Here is a 24,620-nt window from a genome sequence, read left to right as displayed (position 1 = left end):
CCCCATGGGGTTTCCGCCCCTTCTCCCGTCGTCTAGTATAGACGTGGACCGGTCCAGCCGGCCCCTCCTGGGCCGGCGTAACAGCATCCTCATCTCTGCCACACTTAACTTAGTATTATGCTTCTCTTTTAATGGCCAACATTCAGCACCATAAAGTATTGCAGGCCTCACTACCATCTTATAGACAAGTAGAAAAATTTTCAAAATGTTAGACAAGCAATTTGTCAACTAGCCAGCCATGTTTCCACAGATATTTATCACCATCAGATCATAATAGTCAAGAAACCACGCTGACGAGTAAACAAAATCACTCATAAACATCAAGATAAGATAATGAAAAATAAAGAAGTGACCCAACCAAATGCCATCAAATTAGTGAAGATTTTGATGAGTTAAAATGAATTTTAGGGAAAGAAGAGCAATGGAAAAAGGGGATGCCATCATTACAATCGTACAGTTCACTACAAAAAAAAAACAGCAGGGTTATGTAGTCAAAGAAACTTTATCTCCTTCGTGCACATATTTGATAGCAGCCCTCCAGGGAGTTCCTTAAAGTCCAATTCACTTTTTGCAGACAGATAATTTAACAAGGGGACATTAAATGAAGGTGTAAATAATAAAAATGAAAAATTGGACACGACTTATAAGTTATAACAGGTCAAAAAGTTTCAGAAAAAAAAAAACGTAAACTATAATTTAGCATCTAACGCAACAACTGGTTGAAAAGAAAGAGGATTCAGAAATTGGCCCCAATTAACAGGGATAAGGTACTGATGATGATGTTAACGTTGGCTTCAACTCAAACATAAAAATGAAAAGAGAAAGACAATCTAAGCAATTCCTTACCTATTAGAACTAAAGCCATGGCCTCCCTTGACAGATAGTCCTGCCTCAAGGTGCTAATAAAAAAAACAAGTCAAATCAGTAGTTTAGCAAGCCCAATTTTGGAAAATATTAACTTTATAACATTTGAATATAGGAAAAATATTTCATGAAAAAAAAAAGATAAAGCTTAGCGCATTAAATAAACAAATGTTTCCAAACAGTATTAGCTAAGCAACAATGCAAGGCAAAGAGAGATTAAAATCAACAAACCACAGCAAATTTTTTATAATGCTGATAACAATGATGATCAAAATGTATGGGAGGTTTCTTACGAGGTGATGATAATAGTTATCAATATTTACATGGTCATTGGCCGGAATGAATGGACACATAAAGCTAGCCAAAATAGATGGAATAAGATTAAACATAACTACTAGCAGAAGTTTTACTCTCACAGTTTATAAGCTTATCAGATTGTATACCTGATTAGCTGGTACAGAACTTATATAGAAGTCTTCATCCTTAAAACTTGCTTTCTTCCTCTTCAAACCGCTTGGCCCTACAATTGATGTCAAATGTTAGTAGACGGAAAACAACATCTTTCAACTACAGGTCAAAGCTAAAGAAAGCATGGTTATGCAATTTAACAAATTGACTTTAAAGTATAACATGCCAAACAAAGAAAAAGAACTATACTACAGAATTATTATAACAACCATGCGGCAAAGATAAAAAGAACATAAAGATCAGTAATACAAGTTGAATATTAGAATACCAACCCTTAACTGAAGTGGGATAAAGGGGTAAATATGTCAGTTTTAGAAATCAGAAATATCCGCAGGTGGAAAGTTATACTACGATTTTAAGCACAGCTAAGCATGTCTTAACAAGCTGCCAAAGTCCCACTATCCTAAGCAAAAAAAAGATGTGCCGTGATATGCAAAAGATAATTACATTATGAAAAGTAAATGATGAACAAAAAATTAGAAGTCTAATGATGCAAAATTTGCATTCCTAGGAAGATTTATAGAACAACATAGCATTTTCATATTATGTCCTTACTTAATACTTGGGACAGAACTTAAAAGAAATTAATAGCACACCGTCATCATTGTCAGTTCTATCTTAACTATTTGAGATTTCGTGAGGCCCACCTTATTCATCCATAGTTCTTGAATCTTTTTGGCAACCTCTAAGCAGGTTAAAAGTCCTTAGCAACCTCTACGCAAGTTTGTATTCTATCAATTATCTCAAACTGATTATAATTTGACTTTATGTGACTGCCAGACTTTTAAAAAGGAGTGGGCTCATTACATAATATGAATAGAGAGATTCTGTAAAGATCATGTACAGACAAAGAGAATATCTGAGGACAGGAAGAACCTTTTTTTTCCCAGTCATTTGATAATGTGCCCTCTACATCTGTTTCCTGCAGAGAAGATTAAGCATTAATAAAAAACACAATGAAAAAAATGATTTCTGCAAGTAAAATGGCAACCTCAATTGTCAGTAATAGATCATAGGTACGCATAACCACATAGGACGTTTAAGTAGTTGAAGGTACCATATTATAAACAGAATAGATTAAATGCTCCCAATTATAGACGCAGATGTTCAAACAATAGGAATAAAACATAATGATCTAGAATGGAAGAAGCTATATGGTAAGAATAAAGGAAAATGGTAAATATATGTAAATGTAGTCCGACAAACGTATTCAGCCATATTATTGAATCCCCATAACCTAAACCTTTAAGATATTTACCAGAAAATGATTGTTACTTATCAGAAATTTTTTGTAAAAAATATAGTGCATCTGATGTATTACCTAATTGTTATTTAATAGCTAGCCTATTTATTCAAAATCTTACTTAGCTAACTATTTTTTAACCCTAATATGCGCTTCACGATCAATTTGAACGTGTCTGACGAGAACAATGGTCGTGTTACAATTCATAGAATTGGAGAAAGGTAAAAATACCTTCTAATTATTATACAAAATTATCCCTATTTATAGATCTATACAAGATGTCTTAATAAAGAAATAAATAACTTCTAATTGATACATAATTGCCTCAATATAATCCTTCGTAATTCAGCTACCCAAATATAGAAGGATATTAGCGTGATCTAGGTAAGCCTCCCACGGATTCTCATCCTGACCGTGGGATCAAATGCCAATGGATGACTGAGATTTTGACAGGTCGAATGACACAACACTGCATGAAAGAGGTTTAATGTTCCCAATGCTACACAAAATCACTCAAACAACATCCACTTGCAAATAGACTATCAACTCGCTTAGAGTATAAAACCTATCAAAGATGCACCACAACCTTTATGCTCGACTCGGTCGAACAACAATGAAAACAACCAAAAGTGTGACATTGTATGAAATCACCCAGACGTCATCCATTTGTGAAACAAATCACGCCATCATGCCCGAAACAATGAAATTATCAATAAAGAACCTTCGCATTAGATTCAAGCAAACACAGATATAAACAACGAGCTACAAGCATGATGTTGCACGAAATAGCTCGAACTTCCCCCATTTGCAAAAAAAACCATGACATCCCTTCAAGAGCAACAAAATTACTAAGAAAGGAAACTCATATTGACAGAGTGCCAGCATGAGAAAATTGGCACAAAATCCACCGGTGCCTGCAAAATGTGGACGCATGCCAGCTATGAAAATTTAGCTAGCGACTTTAAAATGAATATTTATTTATTCTCATTAAAGGTTTTAAACCAATATCTTAAATTTTAATTGATTAAAAAATAACCTAAAAAATCAAATCAAATTTTTTTAAATTTGGAATCTCATAGTATAGTACCCTATACTTTTATAGTAGCAAAAGAACAACTTTTTTTTAAAATTTAAAATAAATTTTGGAAAAGGAAAAAAAAAACCTAAAAATCCCTAACAGCCACACAGTCATCCTCACAACAACACAACCACTTTCTCATGTTCACACACACGATACCAGCCCCTCTCCCGCTTGTGGACTCCCATGCCCACTTTCAACTTCGTCCCATCGGCGTCGATACCATCAATGCCTCCATGCACACAAATATAAAATGCAACTTAAAAAAATATATATTAAAAACTCAATTCGTGACAAATATGGCACGGCGAGTGGAGTCTCGTACATGTTTTTCTTAGAGTGGCAAGAAGAAACTCGTTAGCAACATTCACAATGTAGCGGGTAAACCACCAAAACCCTGTTGGAATGGATTTAACGCTGCAAGAGGAGCCCCATAAATGCTTTTCTTAGCGTGAAGAAAGCTCGTTAGCGAAATTTCGCAACGTCATGAGAGAATACAATTTGTGGTGTGGTTAACGTAGAGAGTGAAACCCCATATACCCTTTTATTAGTGTGGCAAAAACAAAACTTGCCAACAACATTCACGAAGCGACCGAAAAATTTCTTTTTGGAAATTCTCGTACATATACCCCGCACACGCCATTCTTGGTGCGAGGGAGATGTCACAAGGCTGCTAGAATTTGAACTGAACAAACTCTAAAAATTACATTCATGGAACTTAAAATGAGCAAAACACATCTGAGTGCAATAAACTACACAATTAAATATAAAAAATGTAATACAAGTAATATTAAAATAGCGAAATGTTGAATAATGAATCAAAATTGAAGACTTACAGGGAACCATGAAACACTTGCTAGCTTGCTAAGAATGCAAGCAGAACCTCAACGCTACAAGCAAAGCCCTCAACGAATCGAACCAATAAACTCAATTGACTCGAGAATAGTGAAAAGGGAGAAGTGAGTTCTCGTGGACCCGTAACAATAAATTATAAAAAAAACAATATTAAAATGATCAAATGATGACATGTAAAAAATGTGTCATTCTAACCAGGCTTAAATTCTCCTTCTTCACCTGTAACATTTTTGTGCAAGAGAACAAAAGATGATAGTTAAAAAATTCATATTTGCAAAATATAAATGCAAAAATCAAATTTTGGATAATTTTGACATCTACGTTTATTTCCTAAGCACTCCAATTATAATATTGACATCTTGAAATTCACGTAAGAATTGTGTTGGTTTGCAAAATAACAAAATTTATATATTTTCAAGTCATATGCAGGCATCACGATGTAGTCTTGAATTTTCGTTAATACCTCAAGAAATGTGCAAATGCATTAAGCGCACCAAATGACGTACACAAGCACACACAAGTGCACTAAAAATTGTGGAACCAGGCCATTTCTAGAAAATGACGTCTACATGTGTTTCAACGAACGTAACAAATGCATAAGTACGCCATTTGAGAATGCTATGTGGACTGAATAATAACTATATTTTTAAATTCCAAGCTTTGAAAAAAATGTTTGATTATATAAAAATTTTACTACCAATTTTAAATATTAAATATATCATTTTCAAATGAGCATGTGCTTCGACAAATGTGACAAAGGTGCGAGAACATAATCTATAAGATTGTTACGCGAACTAAAAAATAATGAGTTTTAAATTTTTCACTCTGAAAATGTACAAATATGATGAAACTTCACAATCAATTTTTAAATTTCAAATCTCTATTAAAAAAATGAAATATCTACATGTGCTCTGACGACCGTGCTAAACACTTAAATTTGGAACCCCAGAATGTTGCATGGATTGAAAGCAATATGAATGCAAATTTTATAGAAGTGTGTGCAATCTCGAGAAGGATGTTATCGCCTAAAGAGCATGCAAGTACTTTGAGAAGTGCACTATTGCTTTAAAATGCATGCAAATTTATTAAGTAAAATACATTAAAAATCGTGTGAGTGCACTATGAAAATGCATTGAAATGCATGCACGCATCGTCCAAACGCACAATCATCTGTCTAGTTGATCAAATAAGTTAAAAAAAATGAAATTCATTCCAAAATTATTCTAATCTGAAATTAAATTCATATACAAACTTGTCCGAACAATTAAAAAAATCAAAATCATCATTATCATGCTACAATATGAAATTTGATCAAACATTCCATCTTCATAAGCCTTGCCCCAAATATGATGTATGATTAAATATTTAATTGAGCATACGAATTCCAAGAGACACCCTCTTTGATCTCAATAGCATAATATGAATTGACATAATTGACAAGTTTCAAAGAGAAACAAGACCATTAAAACTTCAAAGAACAAGATTTCTTTGATATTTTCATGATTTGACATCAAAATCATGAAAGTAGAAAGTTTAGTTGACCACCAACTAGATCTAATCTCCAAATCAAGCACAATCATACATGCTTTGTGCTTTCGCACCACTCAATCTACTCAGTATGACAACCCCACTTCCAATAAATTGAGCCAAGGTTATACCGCAACACTAATAACTTTGGCATGATCTCATTGTTTGAGTTTAAAGGATCTTCTCTAATGAGGAAGCCTGTGGATCCTAATGAAGGCATCCAATAACAACAGCAAAACATCCCTAACGTCAAAGTCTGAAGTTAAATAACTCTTGACATGATTTCATTGTTCTGTTTAATAAGGTTACAAAATTAACCATTGGATTGTAAGGAATCAACATAAAGATTACAGGAGAAAAATGGCATACAAAAATTAATTCGATATTAAAAAGGCTAGGAATTCAAAATTAAAAAAAAAATGTAGATAAAAGAAAATGTAAAGTAAGAAGTATTGACAAGATGCATTTAACATATCTGAATGATATATCTCATCCACCCATGCAATTTATATGATCATTCAAGAAACAGTGCTCTCATAAAATATGCACAACTAGAGGCATGAATGAGCCAAGATGGATCGTGAGTCAACTCAAACTAGACTCGCCAACGAGCTCGCAAGTCAAGCTTATCGAGCCTCGAGCCAGAACTTGAGCTCGAGTTCGAGCTTGATGAGACTCGGCTCATCACCTCGCGAGATTGCTTGATTAGGTAATATTTAGAGGCAGAAAAATCACCTTATTTATTAATTTATATTATTTAGAAGTAAATTCACTTCATTTGCATTTAAAACATGAAAAAAAAAATGTTTTAGTATACCAAAAAAAGTTTACTGAAAAAGTTATTGCATTTAATATCATTAATGCATCTGCTACTATTACTGCTCCCCAAAAAATCTGTCTTTTTCCCTATGTTGCTACCGCTGTTGTTAATTCTCCCAAAAAAAAGCTGTATCTTCTTTAGTGCTTCTTCTCCAACGGTCAATTGAGTCTTTTGCCCGAGCTTTTGCCAGTTCACCCCTCATGCTTCTTGAGTGAACTCCCACCAAGCTAGAGTCAAGCTCTCAAGCTAGGGGAGTTGAAGGACGAGCCGAGTTTGAGTTCATTTTTGGGGCCTAACTCAAACTTGAGCTTGAGTTGAAGCCGATTTTCTGACCAACAAGCTGAGCTTGAATTTGATGTGACTCGAGCTTGACTCGACTCGTTTACAAACCCTATGCACAACATATTATTGATGTGAGAGAAACTAAGGAGAAAAAACTACGAGATTAAGATTTCTAACGCACAAACTAATAAGCTTTTTTTTGTTCCCTCACATGTCCAAATATCTGCTAGCACATTATACCGAGTTTATCAGAAGAAATATTCCTAAATAACAATGCAAGTTATGCATAATAAATGCACAAATTCCATAGGTATATGTAAAGTAAATTTATAATTCTATGATATGTCAATAATAATACACAAAAACTTCCAGGCGTCTTCATAAAACACATGAATTTCGAGTTTAGGCGTTTCCTGAGCAAAAAGATTTTAAGATGCAAATATTCGGAGCTCGTATTATCTTTCAAGCATTATAACCAGATCATTTAAAAGGCTAGTATTTCTTAGAAAAACTCCCACAAAGTATCTGTTCAACATGTGGCATTGCTCTTCGAACTAATCAATAACACGTTATCAAAATATGCAACAGTCAACGGAGAAGAGTATTTAATCTGTTAAAAACAAATTAAAGAGTGACGCTAAAGCATAAATTTAAAAAAAAAAGGCAAACATGCTAATAAACAAATGGAAACATATTGTAATAGACCAATATTTACTAAATAAGAGTTTTACCTTGGGAACTGCACCAGTAATCTTTTTCTGATGTACTAGATTGATGACTTCTTCATGAACAGCTCTTTTTCTCCTCATTATGTCAAGACATTGATTGGAACCCTGCAATAGATTAAAAAACAAAATTTATAATGAGAATTATCAAGTGATGCTGCAACTACAACAACAACAACATCAAGCCTTTATCCCACTATGTGAGGTCGGCTACATGAATTCTATTTCTCCATTGTGTCCAGTTAAGAATCAAATTCTCATTTAATTCTAATAACCCGTTTCTAATGTTTTCTAACCAAATATTTTTAGATCTACCTCAACCTTTCATAACATAAGTCAAATCCAATACATCTAGATAGGACTAAAGAAGCATAAAAAAAGAAGCAAACAGTATCAAGCACCAAAGAAGCATGAGAATATAATCAAGACTTCTATTTTATAACATTAATATTATGGAATATACTACACTTGATAAGAGTGCAGAAGTACTGAAAAGTCACCTACAAAAATATTGGGTGTGAAAAAAAAGAGAAAATTTAACTGGAAGAGTAGCATTACTGGAAAAGAGTGAGAAATGATTAGAGAGTGTCAGTAACAATTGTTGATAATATGACAGTGAAAAATTATCTTCAAAGATTTGCATGTAAAAAAAGGAAGAAAATGCAAAAATAAAATGGGTAGATAGGACTAATCGGAAAGAATTAGAAAGGAAATGGTGTATACCAAAAGTAGCATGATTAGAAGTTTTGTAAAAAACCTACACAAAATAGAGTTGAGATCTCATCCAGGAACAAGATTCATCAAGTTGACCCAAATACTTGGAATATGGTGAATGATGATTGTGATTATAATAACCAAAGAAGAACGAGCATTGAATAATGCATAAAATACATCCTCATGCATATATGAAAAGGATTAAAAGAAAATAATACAAAGCAACACAATTTCTTTCAAGAAAAGATAGATGGTGAAATTTGCATTCCATGTAAAACACAACCAAAAGCAAAAGCATACCCAAATGCCAAAGCAATAAAAAAATCAAAGCAATGCCACAGTAAAAGGAACCAAGATAAAACAATGAATCAACACAAAAAAGTATATTGAAATAAGAAAATTAAACATCAAAGATAAGCTTCATGGCAAAGATTTTAAGTGAAGCAAAAAAATGCTTTGTTATTGTACCATTAATAAGCCTAACGTACATATAAACACACAAAAACATGTATAGGATAAACACCAATGGACAATCTGATAAGCACCCTTGCACCCGCATGCATGCATTATTTCGTATCTCTATATATATGATGAAGCTCACCCTAACTACACCTTGCTTTTTAAGATCTAGCATAATGCCATCTACATCAAATTATAAATAGCAAAAGTCCAGCTTATGATGGGTTGTACAACTCAAATTGATCCTGTAAAGCCTAACACTAACCTTAAAACCAGCCAAAAAAGTAAGCATAGCGGATTTATAATGGTCTTAATAAGGAACACATCATATTGATAACCCACCCCTAACAGAAATAAAATGCTCTCACATCTACAAGCAGAATGAGAAGAAATTACGGTGAGATGACATGGCGATAAGAAAAAGGTAAACTACGAAGATGATTAGGTGTGATAAAATTCAAAAAGAGAGCTACAAGGGCCATGACGGAAAAAAGATTAGAAAAATCACGATAACAAGATGCAGGAGACAACAGAAATAGTCATTCCTAGGGCTGTCAAAACCGGGTCACAGGTCAAGTTCGGGTCCAACCCGAATTGACCCGACACTGTTCAACCCGACCCGTTTTTGCAAACGGGTCGGTTTTCCGAACCAGAACCCGACCCGCTTCGGGTATATTTTATTAAAATTTTTTATTTAATTCAATTTATTTAAATCTAAATCAAATTAAGGTAAGATTTACTTCAATTAATTTAAATTAAATCAAGATTAATTTAATTTGGCCAAAAATGCTTATAATATTTTGAAATATCATTTACTTATTTCATAAAAATCCATTAAAACCCTCCTAAATTAATTAAAAACGGTTCAAAACGGGTTGATTTCAGGTTTCCGGGTCAACCCGAACCAGACACGGTTTTACAAATGGGTCGAAATCCCTAAAACCCGACCCGGTTTGGGTTCGGGTTGACCCGAACCCGAAATTTTCGGGTCGGGTCAAATATTGACACCCCTAGTCATTCCACATTTATAAAGAGAAGAGCTTGGCGGTGTCAACCACTATAGGATGGCTTCGACAACAAGAATAAGTGTCACAAAACAATAACCACAAAGAAAGAAAGGTGATACCTCGTCCATGGAGAGAACAAACTATGGAGATGAAAATGGTGTGAAGAAGAGAGGATCTAATTCAATGAGTACATAAGAAAAGGCCAATGCAAGGCAAAGTAGAGGTTGGAGAGAAGCAAAAATTACTCATGGAAAAGAATGTAGTGAGTCTAAAACGAAATGATTAGTAAGGTTATACTTTTCACCATATGATATCACATACATGACAATTTTTCAAAAACCTACAAATGCAACATTACAATCGCATGTTAGTATATACGTTCAAATAAATGACATGGGTGCACAAGCTGAATCCAAAGCTCATCAGCCCCAGCACAATTCAGTAAATGCCCAACCCAAATCTAAGGCATGGAGCAAAAAAAAACAATCTGAAATCAGTCCTCCTGAGATGAGACAAGGCAAATTACATGGGTATAGGTTTAAATTTCCAAAGACAAAGTATACTTATGCATGCCATAATTCATAGCAGCACAACAGTTGGATGGAGTAAATGTATGGAATATGGTAAATATGGGATACAATGTGTGCATTAAAATTGTGACACCTGATGGTCATTAGAAGTAACATCATCAAAAATAATCATTCACTTAATATGTATCCATATCCTACTTCTGCAGAACTTGTACAGTCCACACATCTAACTCATGTCATGTCCTATATCCTTACAGTATTTACATTATTCTTAGTCAAATGATAATGATAAATACTAGAATTGAATGCTGATTGGATGACGCAAAAACAAATTAGAGATACTTGGTACTCGTATAAAGCAAACTAATACAAATTCTTCTAGAAGGGGGAAGAAAGTGGCATCACAATGTTATAAAAAAGAATGGTTTGAGCAAAAAAGTTGCATTGCGCAAAATCTAAATAGGAATAAAAAATATATAAAAGTTAGAATGAGAAACAAGTAAATGGCAGAATAAGCACTAGTAGCATTCATCAAGGACAACATAATATACATCTATTCATTTAATAAGGGTGTTTACATTTTTGAAGGAAAAAGTGATAGTCAAGTGAGATAATTTAGTGCAGGAGCAAATACGAAAAGAGTTCTACAAGTTTCATAAAACCAATATCCCTTATCAGCTTGATAAATGTTTACCAGCGCTTGTTGCAAACTAACCAGATATCAACGTACAGCCGGTTATTCAATTAGGACACTTTTCAAGTTCACTAATCTAAGCGTATCAACAAAAACAGGAATAAAAAACATAAACCAGTAACTAGAATGTTAAAATAAGAGCATTAGCTGATGCGGACATCGGCACGAAAATCTGGCGCATCTATCACAGGAGGCGTCGTAAATCGACGGCTCTAATTTAAGTTGTCATTTATGAATTATTTTCTGCATTTTAGTTTCTATTTTATGTTATTTCCTATTTTACCCCTAGGTTAATTTATTTGAGTGTTGTGGCCCAAGTGGCAATTTTGTAATTTTTTATTTTCTCATGTTGTGGCCTATATATAGGGCCTTTAGCTATTGTAATAGGATGGTTAATGAATATGAAAATTTGTGTTCCACATTTGTTCTTCTTGTGAGAGAGCGTTAGTGGGATTCCTATGAGAGGAATCGAAGTTGTCACCAGCCGCAGGATGGGTCCGGGCTCGTGATTTGAGATCCCTTGGAGAGGAAGAATCGTATCACCCACCAACCTTGGAGACGGCCGGGTTCGTGGTTTTATTCTTTTCGTTATCTTTTCATTTTCTCCTTGTCGACATCCTCATCCTCCACCCAAGCCACCGGCCACCTCTTCACAATCCCGCCGGCCACCTTTTCACAACCCGTCGGCCACCTCTTCACAACCCGCCGGCCACCTCCCTTCATCATCCCATTGAAGTTTCCTAATTTAGGCTTGAATGAATTTGGAAATAGTTTGAAATTCAAACTCAATTGATTTGAAATTCAAATAAACCTTCCTAAATTCCCTAATCCTATTTAAGGAAACATTTTGAATTTTGAAAATCTTTCCTAAATTAGCGAATCTATTTTAGGTAAGTTTCTTAAGTTAACAATATTTGAATTCAAATTCAAATAGAGTTACTTAATTAATTTCCTAAGTCTAAAACTATTTTAGGCAAGCTTGCACACATGGCACCAAACCCAAATTTCACCCATGCATGCCGCCGGCCTCTTTCCCTATCCCATTAACCCTTTTGAATTATTTCCTAATCTCATCTATTAGTTAGGAAATAATTTGAAATCACCCATAAATCCCTCTGGACCGAATTTCCTACTCACCTTGCTTGGATTGATTTGTTGCCTAAGTGGAACTCCACTTTTGGGAATAAAATTAATTCTCCCCTTTTCTTTTCCCTGCACTGCTGCCCCCCTGTCACCTCCATCTTGAGTTATTCTTTATTTCATATCCTCCCATTACTGCATTGGAAACTATTTCCTCTTGCATTGGCCGAAATTCCCTCCTTTCTCTAAATCCCAAATTAATTGAAATCTGCCCGTTGGAATTAATTACTGAATTTCCCTCTCATGCTCAGCCAATTACCGGAAATCTTTCCCTCACTCCTCCCCTCACCCCCTCAACCCAGCCGGGCCCCTCTCTCCCATTAGATTTTAAATTTGAATTAGATCCTTAATTTTCCATCAAAGTATTCGAGGAAATAATTCAAATCCCCTCACATAATTTGCGGTCCAGTTAAGTCCTGTAGGCATAATTTTCTCAGCTTGTCTTTTCTCCGTCAAGGCTGAAATTTCTCAAGGCCTCCCTCCCAAACTCAAAAGAAAATCCTCACAATCTCACCTAAATTTCTCAAAATCTGAACTATTTCTATTTCCTTCCCATAGAAATAGTTTCAGATTTTTTTTTTCCGTTCTACATCATTAGCAGTACAATTGCTGCCTTATCTAACTGTTCTAAGATAACTTTATGGATCCAATATCATATGTAATTTTATATTGTCAAAAGTTATATTCGTGACAAAGTCTAACTCAACAATTGATCAGTACTTCACTCTTCTTTACAAAGATAAAACATCTCAAACTATTTTCTACGACTACATCAATAGATGATGCTCACATATACTTCAAAAACTTTAAAAAAAAAAAAAAAATCAATGATACTTTTCAAATAATTTTTCTTTAAAGAAATATTATCTAGGTTGGTATCTGATAAAGGAACTACATAAGCTTAACTTGGCAAATTTGGTCAAAGTAAGGTGCATCATCTATTGATATTGGTAATTATAACGATAATGGTAGGGAGACACTTGATAACACGTTGAATTGTCGCTGAATTTCTAAACTCTACCCATAGGCGTGCAGTCCACCAATATTGCAGTTGGCTTCCCTAGTGCCCACATCATCTGCACAGTTTTCCTCTATCAAGATTTAACTTATGTGAGTACCCTATTTCTTAAGCATAAATTTGCACTTCAATTCAACTGCACATCATGAAAATTTATTCAGTTCTAGTTCACAATAAAACTACTAGAGTCAAATATTAAGTGCACCATCCTCAACAATTATCCCCTCTGACTAGTATAGAAATCAAATTCAAAAAAAAAAAAAAACTATACAGGGATACAACATTAGATAAACGTGAAGTTGAATTGATCTCTAAGCAACAGAAAAACCTATAAAAGATGTTATATGGCCATAACACGATAAATAAGAAGAATAAAACAAAACCAAATAAATCTTACATTGCATCTGCATAGTATTCTCATTCCGAGAATTCTGAAGAATATAACAAGAGACTAAATAGTTGAACCATACAATTTTATTAAACCGCCAAAAGTACTTATAAATGCAGCAAAATCAAATCCCCAATTAAGCCAAGACATTCATGTAGAGAAAAATAAAAATAAAAATAATTAGTTCAAATCAAATCTCTGGCGGCATAAATTTCAAGATGTAATATTTGATGATCAAATTTGATTTGGAATTATAAACATGAAAAAGGTATAAGGGAAAAACTTGAGAATTGCATTTGGGTACAATTTGAGAGCATTGACAGAAGCCACTGCTAAATAAAGAAACAATTTAGTGAATTGTTAGAAGACAAACCAATTTACCAATCCACAAGAAAAAAAAATACAATTTATTAATACCTGCAAGTTTTTTAATTTGGTAGTTTCTGCTTCTGCCTCTAAAATGGTTTTCTTTGGCCTGTATTGCAATAATTCGTTCATAAAAAAAAACTCAAAAATCTTGATGCAGAAAGCAGTGCATAAAAATCAGTAACAACTAATCACAAATGAAAAAGAAAAAAAAAGTGATGGCAAATAAGTATATAACTAAGAGAATCATGCATAAATTAAATAAAAAACAACAAAAACAAAATATGTTCATCTAAAATAGTACTAACCTGTATGCTTTCAAACGTTCAGAAAATGCGCAAGCTATCAGTTCATTGGATCCCAGTATATCCTTAAAAATTGGATGAAGACCTTCGTGAGGTAAATCTTTCGCCCTCCTGATGGATTCTTTTGAAGGTAAAGGTTTTGTCTTTGAATACAACCGAAAAGCATTAGAACAAGACTTCTGCAAAGCTGTAAGTTCTGCAGACCCTTCAATAATTTCTTTTATCCTGTCAGAAGCAAGGTCCAAAATTCTCTGGGGAAATCGACCATAAACTGTTTCTCCATTAGCAATTGCTTCATCAAGTTTCAAATAAACCCCATCCACATCATGAATAACCTCATCTTCCGTCGGAGCAGCTTTAAGAGGCTTTGAAAGAAAGAGATGGAGGTCTAACAGGTAAGGCATATCCTCTGCTGTTGCAAAGGAATAAGCAGTACCAGTCCTTCCTGCTCGAGCAGCTCGGCCCACTCTATGAACAAAAATTTTAGGCTTTGGAGGAAAATCCCAATTCACCACATTATCAAGTAAGGGAATATCTAAGCCCCTGGCAGCAACATCGGTCACAATGAGCATCATGGTCTTTCTTGCCCTAAATTTGGATATATGGATCTTTCGAGCATCCTGATCCATATCCCCATATGAAACAGAAGCCTCAATGCCCTCTTCTCGAAATAAAGAGTTCAGGAACTCCACATGGTGCTTCGTTGAAACAAAAATCAAGGTCTGCTGGTCAGAACTTATCACTTCCCTGACTAGATACAATAATGCAGAAACCTTTTCTTCATTCCGTAATGTGAAAAAATTCACCTTAAGATCAGGACTTATTCTAGTCTCCAAATCAAGCCGGACAAGTTGAGGTTCACGCAAGCCAGCCTTCGCAAAATCTGCAAGGGCACTAGGCAATGTAGCACTGAAAAGTAAAGTTTGGCGGGTGTCACTTAATTGCTGCAAAATTTTGTGTAGCTGTTCCGCAAATCCCATTTCAAATAGTGAATCAGCTTCATCAAACACTACATATTCTACTGTCCGCAAAGACATCCCCTCCACCTCAGATAGATGATGCATGAGGCGTCCCGGAGTTGCTATTATAATGTCCGGGCTTTGTGTCAATGTCTCAAATTGGTTTTCCATACTATCTCCACCAACCAGCAAACAAATGTGAAGGTCTGCAAGAATTTCATTGATAAAAATATCATAAAATAAAAAGCATGGATGGCACTTCAAATAAGAAGTATAAAACCGAAAAACATTAACTTCTAAAATCCTCTTATTTCTGACATAGCATGAAAACAAATGGCAGAATAGAAAATCCATGTCAAGAAGGATTTATTTTTTTCCTTTCAACCTTCTGCAGGGTGCACTTTATTGAGTGATCAATACATATTTTTCCAATTCAGCGAAAAAATGCTTTACGGTATGATAGTAATAATAAGAGGGTAATTGTTAGACTGGTCCATCGGACCGGTCCAACCAATCTGATGAGAGCAGCATACGCGAACACATAGGCTGATTTCTCCATCTCCTATATGCACCGAACGCACGCCTCCTATACGCACCGAAAGCACGCACAGCGAGCGTAAGCTATTTTAGGAAGGTTTTTTTAGGGAGTTAGGATGAAAATTTGAATGTACGGATTGTTTAGAGATTTTCTTTTGATTTGTATGCATTAAATAGTTGAAGGGAAGTGGTGAAAATCCGAAGCCAATCAGACGAAAGGAATATCAAGAGGTAGAGATTTTGAAGGGAAAGCAAAAAATGCCTCCCCTAGGACCTATTCCAAGGGAGGAGTCCGCAGAGGGTATGTGGGGAGGCGTGAGGGGGTTGAACATGAGTGGAAGGGTACTGAATTTGAAAGGGAAAGAGGGAATCTTGACTAAAGGAGAGCTGAATTGAAAAGAAGAGTTTGTGATGATCCAAGAGGTGCTGAATTTGAAAGGAGGCAAGAATTTGATGAAAGGCTTAGATATGAAATTATGAAGGGAACAAAGGGAATGGAGGTGATCCGAGGGTGAGGAAATTGAAGATGCCAATCTTTGAGAGGGAAGATGCGCATGGGTGGCTCTACAAGGTTGAAAGATATTTCGCCGTCAATGGGTTGACGGAGGAGGAGAGACTGACGACAGCAGGCCTATGTTTGGAAGGGAAAGCTTTGGCTTGGTACCAATAGAGGGACATGCGACGACCCACACGGAGTTGGAGGGAGTTCAAGGATTGTTTGATAGAACGTTTCCGAACTGGCAGGGAATGAGACTTCTACGAGCAGTTCGCCTTGATGCAGGATGAATCAGTGATAGAGTACCGGGAGAGATTCAAGTACCTTGCTAGCTGATTGGACTGCCTTTCTGAGACAGTACTAGAGGGGAACTTTATGAAGGGATTGACACAAGTGATTCGGGCAACGATTAAAGTAATGATGCCTCATGACTTAGGTGAGGCCATGGAGCTAGCTCAATTGGTAGAAGATCATAGGCACTTTGAAAGAGAGACATGAGGCAGCAGCTCAGAAGGCCCATACAAGATGACCACCACCTTATTAAAATCCAAGGAGCTATACTCTTCGGGGGACTTCGAAGGAAAAGACTGCAGGAGAAAGACCTAGGGACAACTTCAAGAAGCTCACAGAGATGGAATTACATGAGAAGAGGGCGAAGGGACTCTGTTTCAGATGTGACGAGAGGTATACGTCGAGGCACAAGTATAATGACCGAACTCTTCGGGTTCTTACCGCTTGTGATGAAGAAGGAATAGAGGAGAGTGTCGTCTTTCCACCTAGCGGACAAGGTGGATCTTTGGGAGGGGAGTATTGTTAGACCGATCTATTGGGCCAGTCCAGCCGGTCCGACGGGACCGGCATACGTGAACACAGAGGCAAATTTCTCCATCCTGTATGCACCGAACGCACACATAGCATGCATAAGCTGTTTTAGGAAGTTAGGAGGAAAACTTGAGTGTAGGGATTGTTTAGAGATTTACTTTTGATTTGTATGCATTAAATAGTTTGTTTTCCTAGGGTTAGGCCATCTTGAATTCAGCTGAAATTTGAGATCTCTTAGATTTAGGTTTTCTTTTGGGCTCTAGAGGCGTCTAGAGATTTGGGAGAGATCGATCCACCTCTCGAATAGAGTATCAATTGTATCTTGTTATTTTTCGTTTCCTTTTCATCAAATAATACAAATTATCTACTGTTTTCCTATTTTTGTGTGGATTTTTGTGAAGAATTATCACTATTTTCTTAAGATTGATAGGAAATACTTGAGATCTATAGTGTTTCCTATCAGTAATCTTATCATAGATAGTTGTTGTGGGTTATAACTTAAAAGTATTGTTGTAATTCGGGCTTCCAAGTTTATGATTTTGATGATAACAAATAATATTGATTAATCTTTTATTTCTTCTAGTATTTTTAGTGCATATTTGTTTATGTGTTGACTAATATTCCATGTACATCATGCACCGTTCTTTGAAGATTCAAGGCTCAAGATTGTATATAATTGATTGTATTAAATGAGTATGTAATTTTCATTTCTTGAGTTAAGTCTTGTAATGATGTATGTTAGTTTGTTGATCGTGCATACACACAGAGGGAGGATAAAATGATTTAAAATATTTTAATTTTTATGTACATCGTACTGTACGATCTGTATCATATTGTACGATATAGTGTAACATAAATTAATTGAAATATTTTATTTTGCTAAAAAAATATTTTTAAAATATAATTAATCATACAGTACGAATACCACATCATATTGAATGATCTGTTATAATTAGAAAGCCCACTGTCCATTAAATTAGGCAAAAATTTGAATTTGAAAAGTTATTCTAATCGTATTGTACGATGTTTAAAATATTGTCTAATTTAATCCTGTGATTATTCAATCAAAACGGATTAATTTTGATATTTTGATCGTACTGTACAAACTGGATCGCACTGTACGATCAACCGAGATGATTTTGGCCGTCCATGCTTTGTCCTGGACGAACTACTCTTTTATTGAATTATTCGTACAGCACATCGTACAGGACATCGTACTGTATGAACTGGCAATTGAACTGTTTGTACAATACTAACTGGACATCGTACACTACTAACAGATCAATTTCTACACATCGTATTGGACGATCTTGCGATCATACGATATGATATTTGATGGCTGAATTGAGTTTTTTTTAAAGTTTTTTTAGCCCTTTATTTAAGCACTCTCATAAGACTTTGTAAAGATCTTTGGCATCCATTGAAGCTTCATTTTTTTGGAGAAATTTTGAAGAAAGAACTTGAAAGGGAGAGAGGAAATGGTGAAATTTGAGAGAGGGAGAAGATCCTTGGAGGGGGGTTTCAAGGGAGTGTGAAGAAGATTTCACATGGTTGCTCCGGCGAGCTTGCACCTCAGTCCATCGGATTCAAGGTTCATCTTTAGGGAAGTTTTGGGAAGAAGAATATCTGTTTGGTGTCAAAGGACCTGGCTCTTCTGCCGCACCGGGGAAGGTGGAAGTGATTTTGTAAGGGCTTCTCCGCCTAGCTGTGGGGGCTAAAGGAGAATCACTAAAGGTTTAGTGTAATACTCAGATGGTGCCTCCAGGGAGTGGGCGTAGGTCATGATTTGACCGAACCACTATAAATCGATGTGTTCTTTCCTTTATTAATTTCGCATTCATTTTTATTACGATTAATTGCGTTGGTGAAATTGATAATTTATCTTTTTATTATGAATTTAATTCGCTTCCGCATCAAGTTATAAAAAGAGTTTTCTTTTTTATAATATCAAAGGGGGAGAATGTATTGAAGTTGGTTGTATTTTTTTTCTGTTATTTAGCTTCAAAAAAAAACTCTCCCCTATTTTTTAATGTAATTCTTTTAGTGATGGAGAGTTTAAGAGAAAATTTTTTCAATTTGCAAATTCAACCAATATTATTTGTCATCATCAAAAAGGGGGATATCGTTGCAACTCGGTTTTCGAGTTTATGATTTTGATGATAACAAATAATATTGATTAATCTTTTATTTCTCCTAGAATTTGTAGTGCACATTTGTTTGTGTGTTGACCAATATTTCAGGTACATCATACACCGTTCTTTGAAGATTCAAGGCACAAGATTTGTAGAATTGATTGTATTAAATGAGTCTGTAATTTTCATTTCTTGAGTCAAGTCTTGTAATGATGTATGTTAGTTTGTTGATCGTGCACACACACAGAGGGAGCAAAAAATGATTTAAAATATTTTAATTTTTATGTACATCGTACTGTACGATCTGTATCATACTGTACGATATAGTGTAACATAAATTAATTGAAATATTTTATTTTCCTAAAAAAACTATTTTTAAAATATAATTAATCATACAGTACGAACACCACATCGTACTGAACGATCTGTTATAATTAGAAAGCCTGCCGTCTATTAAATTAGGCAAAATTTTGAATTTGAAAGTTGTTCTAATCGTACTGTACGATCATACAATACTGTACGATGTTTAAAATATTGCCTAATTTATTCCTGTGATTATTCAATCAAAACAGCTTAATTTTGATATTTTGACCGTACTGTACGAACTAGATCGTACTGTACGAACTAAATCGTACTGTACGATCAACCGAGATGATTTTGGTCGTCCATGCTCGTCCTGGACGAATGTTCTTTTATTGAGCTGTTCATACAGCACATCGTACTGTACGAACTGTAATTGAACTGTTTGTACAGTACTAACTAGACATCATACAGTACTAACAGGTCAATTTTTGCACATCGTACTGGACGATCTTGCGATAGTACAGTACGATATTTGATTGCTGAATTGAGTTTTTTTTTAGGTTTTTTAGCCCTCTATTTAAGCACTCTCATAAGACTTTGTAAGGGTCTTTGGCATCCATTGAAGCTTTATTTTTCGGGAGAAAACTTGAAGAGAGAACTTGAAAGAGAGAGAGTAAAGGGTGGAGTTTGAGAGAGGGAGAAGATCTTTGGAGGGGATTTCAAGGGAGCGTGAAGGAGATTTCATACGGTTGCTCCGGCGAGCTTGCACCTCAGTACCATCAAATTCAAGGTTCTTCTTGAGGAAGTTTTGGGAAGAAGAAAATCTCTTTGATGTCAAAGGACCCGGCTCCTCCGCCGCACCGGGGAAGGTGGAAGTGATTTTGTAAAGGCTTCTCCGCCTAGCTATGGGGGCTAAAGGAGAATCACTAAAGGTTTAGTGTAATACTCGGAGAGTGCCTCCAGGGAGTGGACGTAGGTCATGGTTTGACCGAACCACTATAAATCAATGTGTTCTTTCTTTTATTATTTCCGCACTTTATTTCCGCATTCATTTTTATTACGATTAATTGCGTGGGTGAAATTGATAATTTATTTTTTATTGTGAATTTAATTCGCTTTCGCATCAAGTTATAAAAAGAGTTTTCTTTTCATTAAAGAATTTTTTAAATATCTAATTCACCCCCTCCCTCTTGGTGCATCTCGTAATTTCAAGTATAACATGAAGCCAACAAGTTGCAATCATGGTTTAAAATTGCGCAATAAGAGGCGCGCATCAGTGCAATTTCGGTCTTTTAAGCATGAGGCGCCCCTCAGCGTAATTTCGATCTTTTAAGCCTCAAAGCCTACGCAATGAAAGCAATTAATGAGGTGCGCCTTGGCGTTCTCCTCTTAAAATTAAAAAAAAAAACAAAACCTAACCTAATATTTATCTATTCGGTTCGAGACCCCCTCACTCATCTTCCGTCGAACTGAGGGTTTTTTCTCCTTCGAGCGACATTTCCCCCTCTTCATTCCATTCAAGACCGACAACGTCTTCCTTCCACCCCGAGAGTTGCTCTTCGCCTCTTGCTTGGAGTTCTCTTCTACCGCAGGTTAGCTTGGAGTCTCCTTCGACCGACCATTGAAAGCTCTTCTTCTTCGTGGTTGGAGTTGAGGGTTTATTGACAAAGGTGAAATAGATTTACTTCCTCTTCTTCTTTTCACTCAAATGTGATTTTTTTGTTATATCATTGCATTTATCGATATTTTCCTTTAGTTTTCATTCTTTTTTGGCAAAATATTTTATATACAATTTTCAATGTCATTTGATTGAATGGCTGTCATTGATAGTGTAAGAAAATGAAAATCAAACTAATAGGACTTTTTATTTATGTAATATTTAGATCTCTTTTTTTTAGATTTATGTTTATGTGGACATGTGGTTTAGGCATGCATTATAAAAAGTATAAGATGCTCAATAGATATGCGTATAAATTAGGTTATTTTTTTTATGTGAGGAAAGGGCGAGAGCAGTTCATCATAATGATGATTCAAATGAAGACCACCTTAGTGATGACATTGCTGATGACTTATGAGTTATTATGTGATATGTCATTGCTATTTATTTTTGGAATTATATGTTAATGAAAAGAATATTGTGATTTGGGAAAGATAGAGTTTGAGTTGAACTATATTTCATGTTGTCTTATTATTGTGATATTTTGATTTCACTTCATATCTTGTGTATGTTTATGTTTTATATATTATTTACTCATTCGTATATAAAAATTTATCATTTTATCATACAATACAATAAAATTGAATTGAACACATAGTATTTTATAGATAGAACAAACATTTAATAACATTTACATCTAAATAACGCTGAAATTTCAGTAACAGCAAAACAAGCAGCCGCAAAATGTCTATTTAGTCATTATCATAGAAGGGTCTCCACATAAAATTTTCATCAATCGATCAAGATAAGTCAACTAAATAAAAGACTTTCATCCCCTTCACACAGGAGCTGACATACAATTGCAACACAGCCAACATGACAAATTTGCTAACCATAAAGGAAAAAAAAAGCTTGACTAAAGGAAGAAAGAATGGGAGAGTGGAAACTCTAACCAGTGTATCTTCCAAGCTCTTTGGTGAATTTCATAGTCTGAATAGCAAGGTCTCTGGTTGGGGAGAGTATAAGAGCGCGAATCCCCGCTTGGGGTACTCGATGGCGGAGACGCTGAAGCATGGGTACAAGAAAAGCAGCAGTCTTTCCTGACCCAGTGCGCGCCATGGCAACGACATCTGCACCAGCTAGGATCAGAGGCATCGTCTTGCGTTGAATCGGTGTCGGCACGCGGTAACCCTTGCGCTTAACCCCCCGGTAAACCTCCGGGCAGAGTCCTAATGATTCAAATCCCCCAGACTTGGCCTTCTTTAGCTGCTTCTGCTTGCGCTTAAGCTCCCCTTTTGAACTCACTCCCATCAAAGCTTCCGCTTCAGCCTCAGCCACCGACTGCCTCATCCTTCCACGTACTCTGGGTTCCTGAGGCTGTTTGATGGAAGGTTTTGAGCGGGAGTTGCCAAACAGTCAAAATTAACTTAAAACCAACAGAATCTTAAATCCCGTTCTCCTTCGTATTATACGAATTTAAGGGGTTATTTGGTATCGGGTTTACAGCGGGATTTAAGTCGGATTTCCGCTAAATCCAGCCAAACGGTTTTTGTGCGCTCGTTAAATCCCGGCGATGGGTAAATCCGGGATTTAAAAATTTACGGCTTAAATCCCGGATTTACTAAATCCCTCGGTTCGGCGGACTTATGGGATTTGGCCGATGAAGCGCGCGAAAGGTAGAAAGTTACCTTCACAGCCAGGGAGCTCCGGTTGTTGCTTCCGATCAAAATGTCGTAACTTCCGATCCCACAGGACGGGAAAGTCGTCGAAGGAGCGAAGTCGAACAGCCGACGAAGCGAGGAGTGCAATCTCTACACCTCCTGCGAAGCAACGAAGCTGAACAGCAGCGACGAAAAGAGAAGATGAAGGCAAACCTAGACGCCTCTAAGTTATTAGTTATTAACTTAATTAATATAATTTAAATATTATAATTAAGTAAATTAATTAATTAATTAATAATATAATTAGTAATTAAATATTATATAATATGCTTAATTAATATAACTTAAAATATATATTATTAAATATATAATTAATAGTAAATAATAATTAATGAGTAACTCCTACTTAACATGTTATTAATTTCATAACACGATATTTTTTTAATTATAATTAATTAGTTATTTATTTATAATTTTATTCTTCACATTTAAATTTCTAACAGCCATAAATCCTCAAATATGTTATCAAACAGTTTCTCAAAATTTAAAAGGATTCAATATTTGTCATACCAAACAGTTTTCAGGATTTAACACCCTCAGGATTTACTAAATCCGGATTTAAAGGATTTAATAAATCCCACTAAAGATAAATCCCACTTGTTGGCAAAAAGATTTATGCAGTATTTGAGTAGGATTTATGCAAAATCCAGCCAAACGGAATTTGAGCACCCAGTAAATCTCACGGCATAATGGATTTATGAGAGTTGGCTGAAGAAATACACAAAAGGGAGAAAGAAAGTTGCCTTCACTACGAGCGAGCATCCATCGTTACTTCCAATCCAGTGGGAAGAACGTCGTTGAAATGTCGTGACTTCTGATCCAACAGGAAGGGAATGTCGTCGAAGGAAGTGAATAAGCGACTCGTTGCAGCGAGGTCGACCAGCAATGCAGAAAGAAGCCGAAGAAGCGACTCATGCAAAACTCTACCTCACGCGCAGTAACGATGTCAAACTGTGCAACACCAAATAGAGGAGAGGAAAAGAAAACCATCTGAGATGCCTTCTAAGAAGAAAATTGGTGTCGAGGTTTAAGAAATTAATTTGGGGTGTCGCAACTGATCTACTCCGCTTTTCGGATCAAAGGGGATAAAGGAAGTTGGAACTAGGGTTGTAGATTAGGTCATGCCACTTATGGCTTGACATTCGCGGACGGTCGACCTCTAGGTATTGGGGGCTTTTTTCGATTTAGGTTTTTGTCAAACTATTTCTCTTAGGGGTTGTTTAGAAATTAGGGGGATTTAATAAATTTTGTATATTCAGATTTAGGGGTTGTTTGATAGAATTTAGGATTTCATTTAAGTATGATTTCATAAATCCTCCAAATCTGGATTTATAAAATGGGGGGGGGGGGGGGGGGGGGGTTAAATCCTTAAAACTGTTTGGTAACATTCATGATAAATAGAGTTAAATCATGTGTGATTGTTTGGCTATACAAGTCAAGATGTAAGGTGGATAAGAGATTTAATATGCATTTCTTCAATAATTAAAGTAGAACAAGATAAGTTCAAATA

General features: G+C 35.6%; 1 protein-coding gene across 1 annotated transcript in view; it reads right to left on the bottom strand.

The window, feature by feature from the left end:
* The window catches only part of LOC110107157 (DEAD-box ATP-dependent RNA helicase 29), a 44,035-nt gene extending 20,902 nt beyond the window's left edge, over nucleotides 1–23,133 (bottom strand). Inside the window, exons 1-8 of the mRNA XM_020837332.2 lie at nucleotides 23,078–23,133; nucleotides 22,343–22,766; nucleotides 14,487–15,648; nucleotides 14,230–14,287; nucleotides 7,869–7,970; nucleotides 2,209–2,254; nucleotides 1,308–1,384; nucleotides 847–899 (exon numbers count right to left, since the gene is read on the bottom strand). Of these exons, the coding sequence (XP_020692991.1) occupies nucleotides 847–899; nucleotides 1,308–1,384; nucleotides 2,209–2,254; nucleotides 7,869–7,970; nucleotides 14,230–14,287; nucleotides 14,487–15,648; nucleotides 22,343–22,739 (1,895 nt within the window). The 5' untranslated portion in view covers nucleotides 22,740–22,766; nucleotides 23,078–23,133. The remainder of the gene's footprint in view (nucleotides 1–846; nucleotides 900–1,307; nucleotides 1,385–2,208; nucleotides 2,255–7,868; nucleotides 7,971–14,229; nucleotides 14,288–14,486; nucleotides 15,649–22,342; nucleotides 22,767–23,077) is intronic.
* Between the last annotated feature and the right edge of the window lie 1,487 nt (nucleotides 23,134–24,620).

The sequence above is a fragment of the Dendrobium catenatum genome, unplaced genomic scaffold (assembly GCF_001605985.2).
Source record: "Dendrobium catenatum unplaced genomic scaffold, ASM160598v2 fragScaff_scaffold_1029, whole genome shotgun sequence".
Classification (NCBI taxonomy): domain Eukaryota; kingdom Viridiplantae; phylum Streptophyta; class Magnoliopsida; order Asparagales; family Orchidaceae; genus Dendrobium; species Dendrobium catenatum.
The sequence above is the reverse complement of the archived record's forward strand: the minus strand, read 5'-3'. Positions and strand labels throughout refer to the sequence as shown.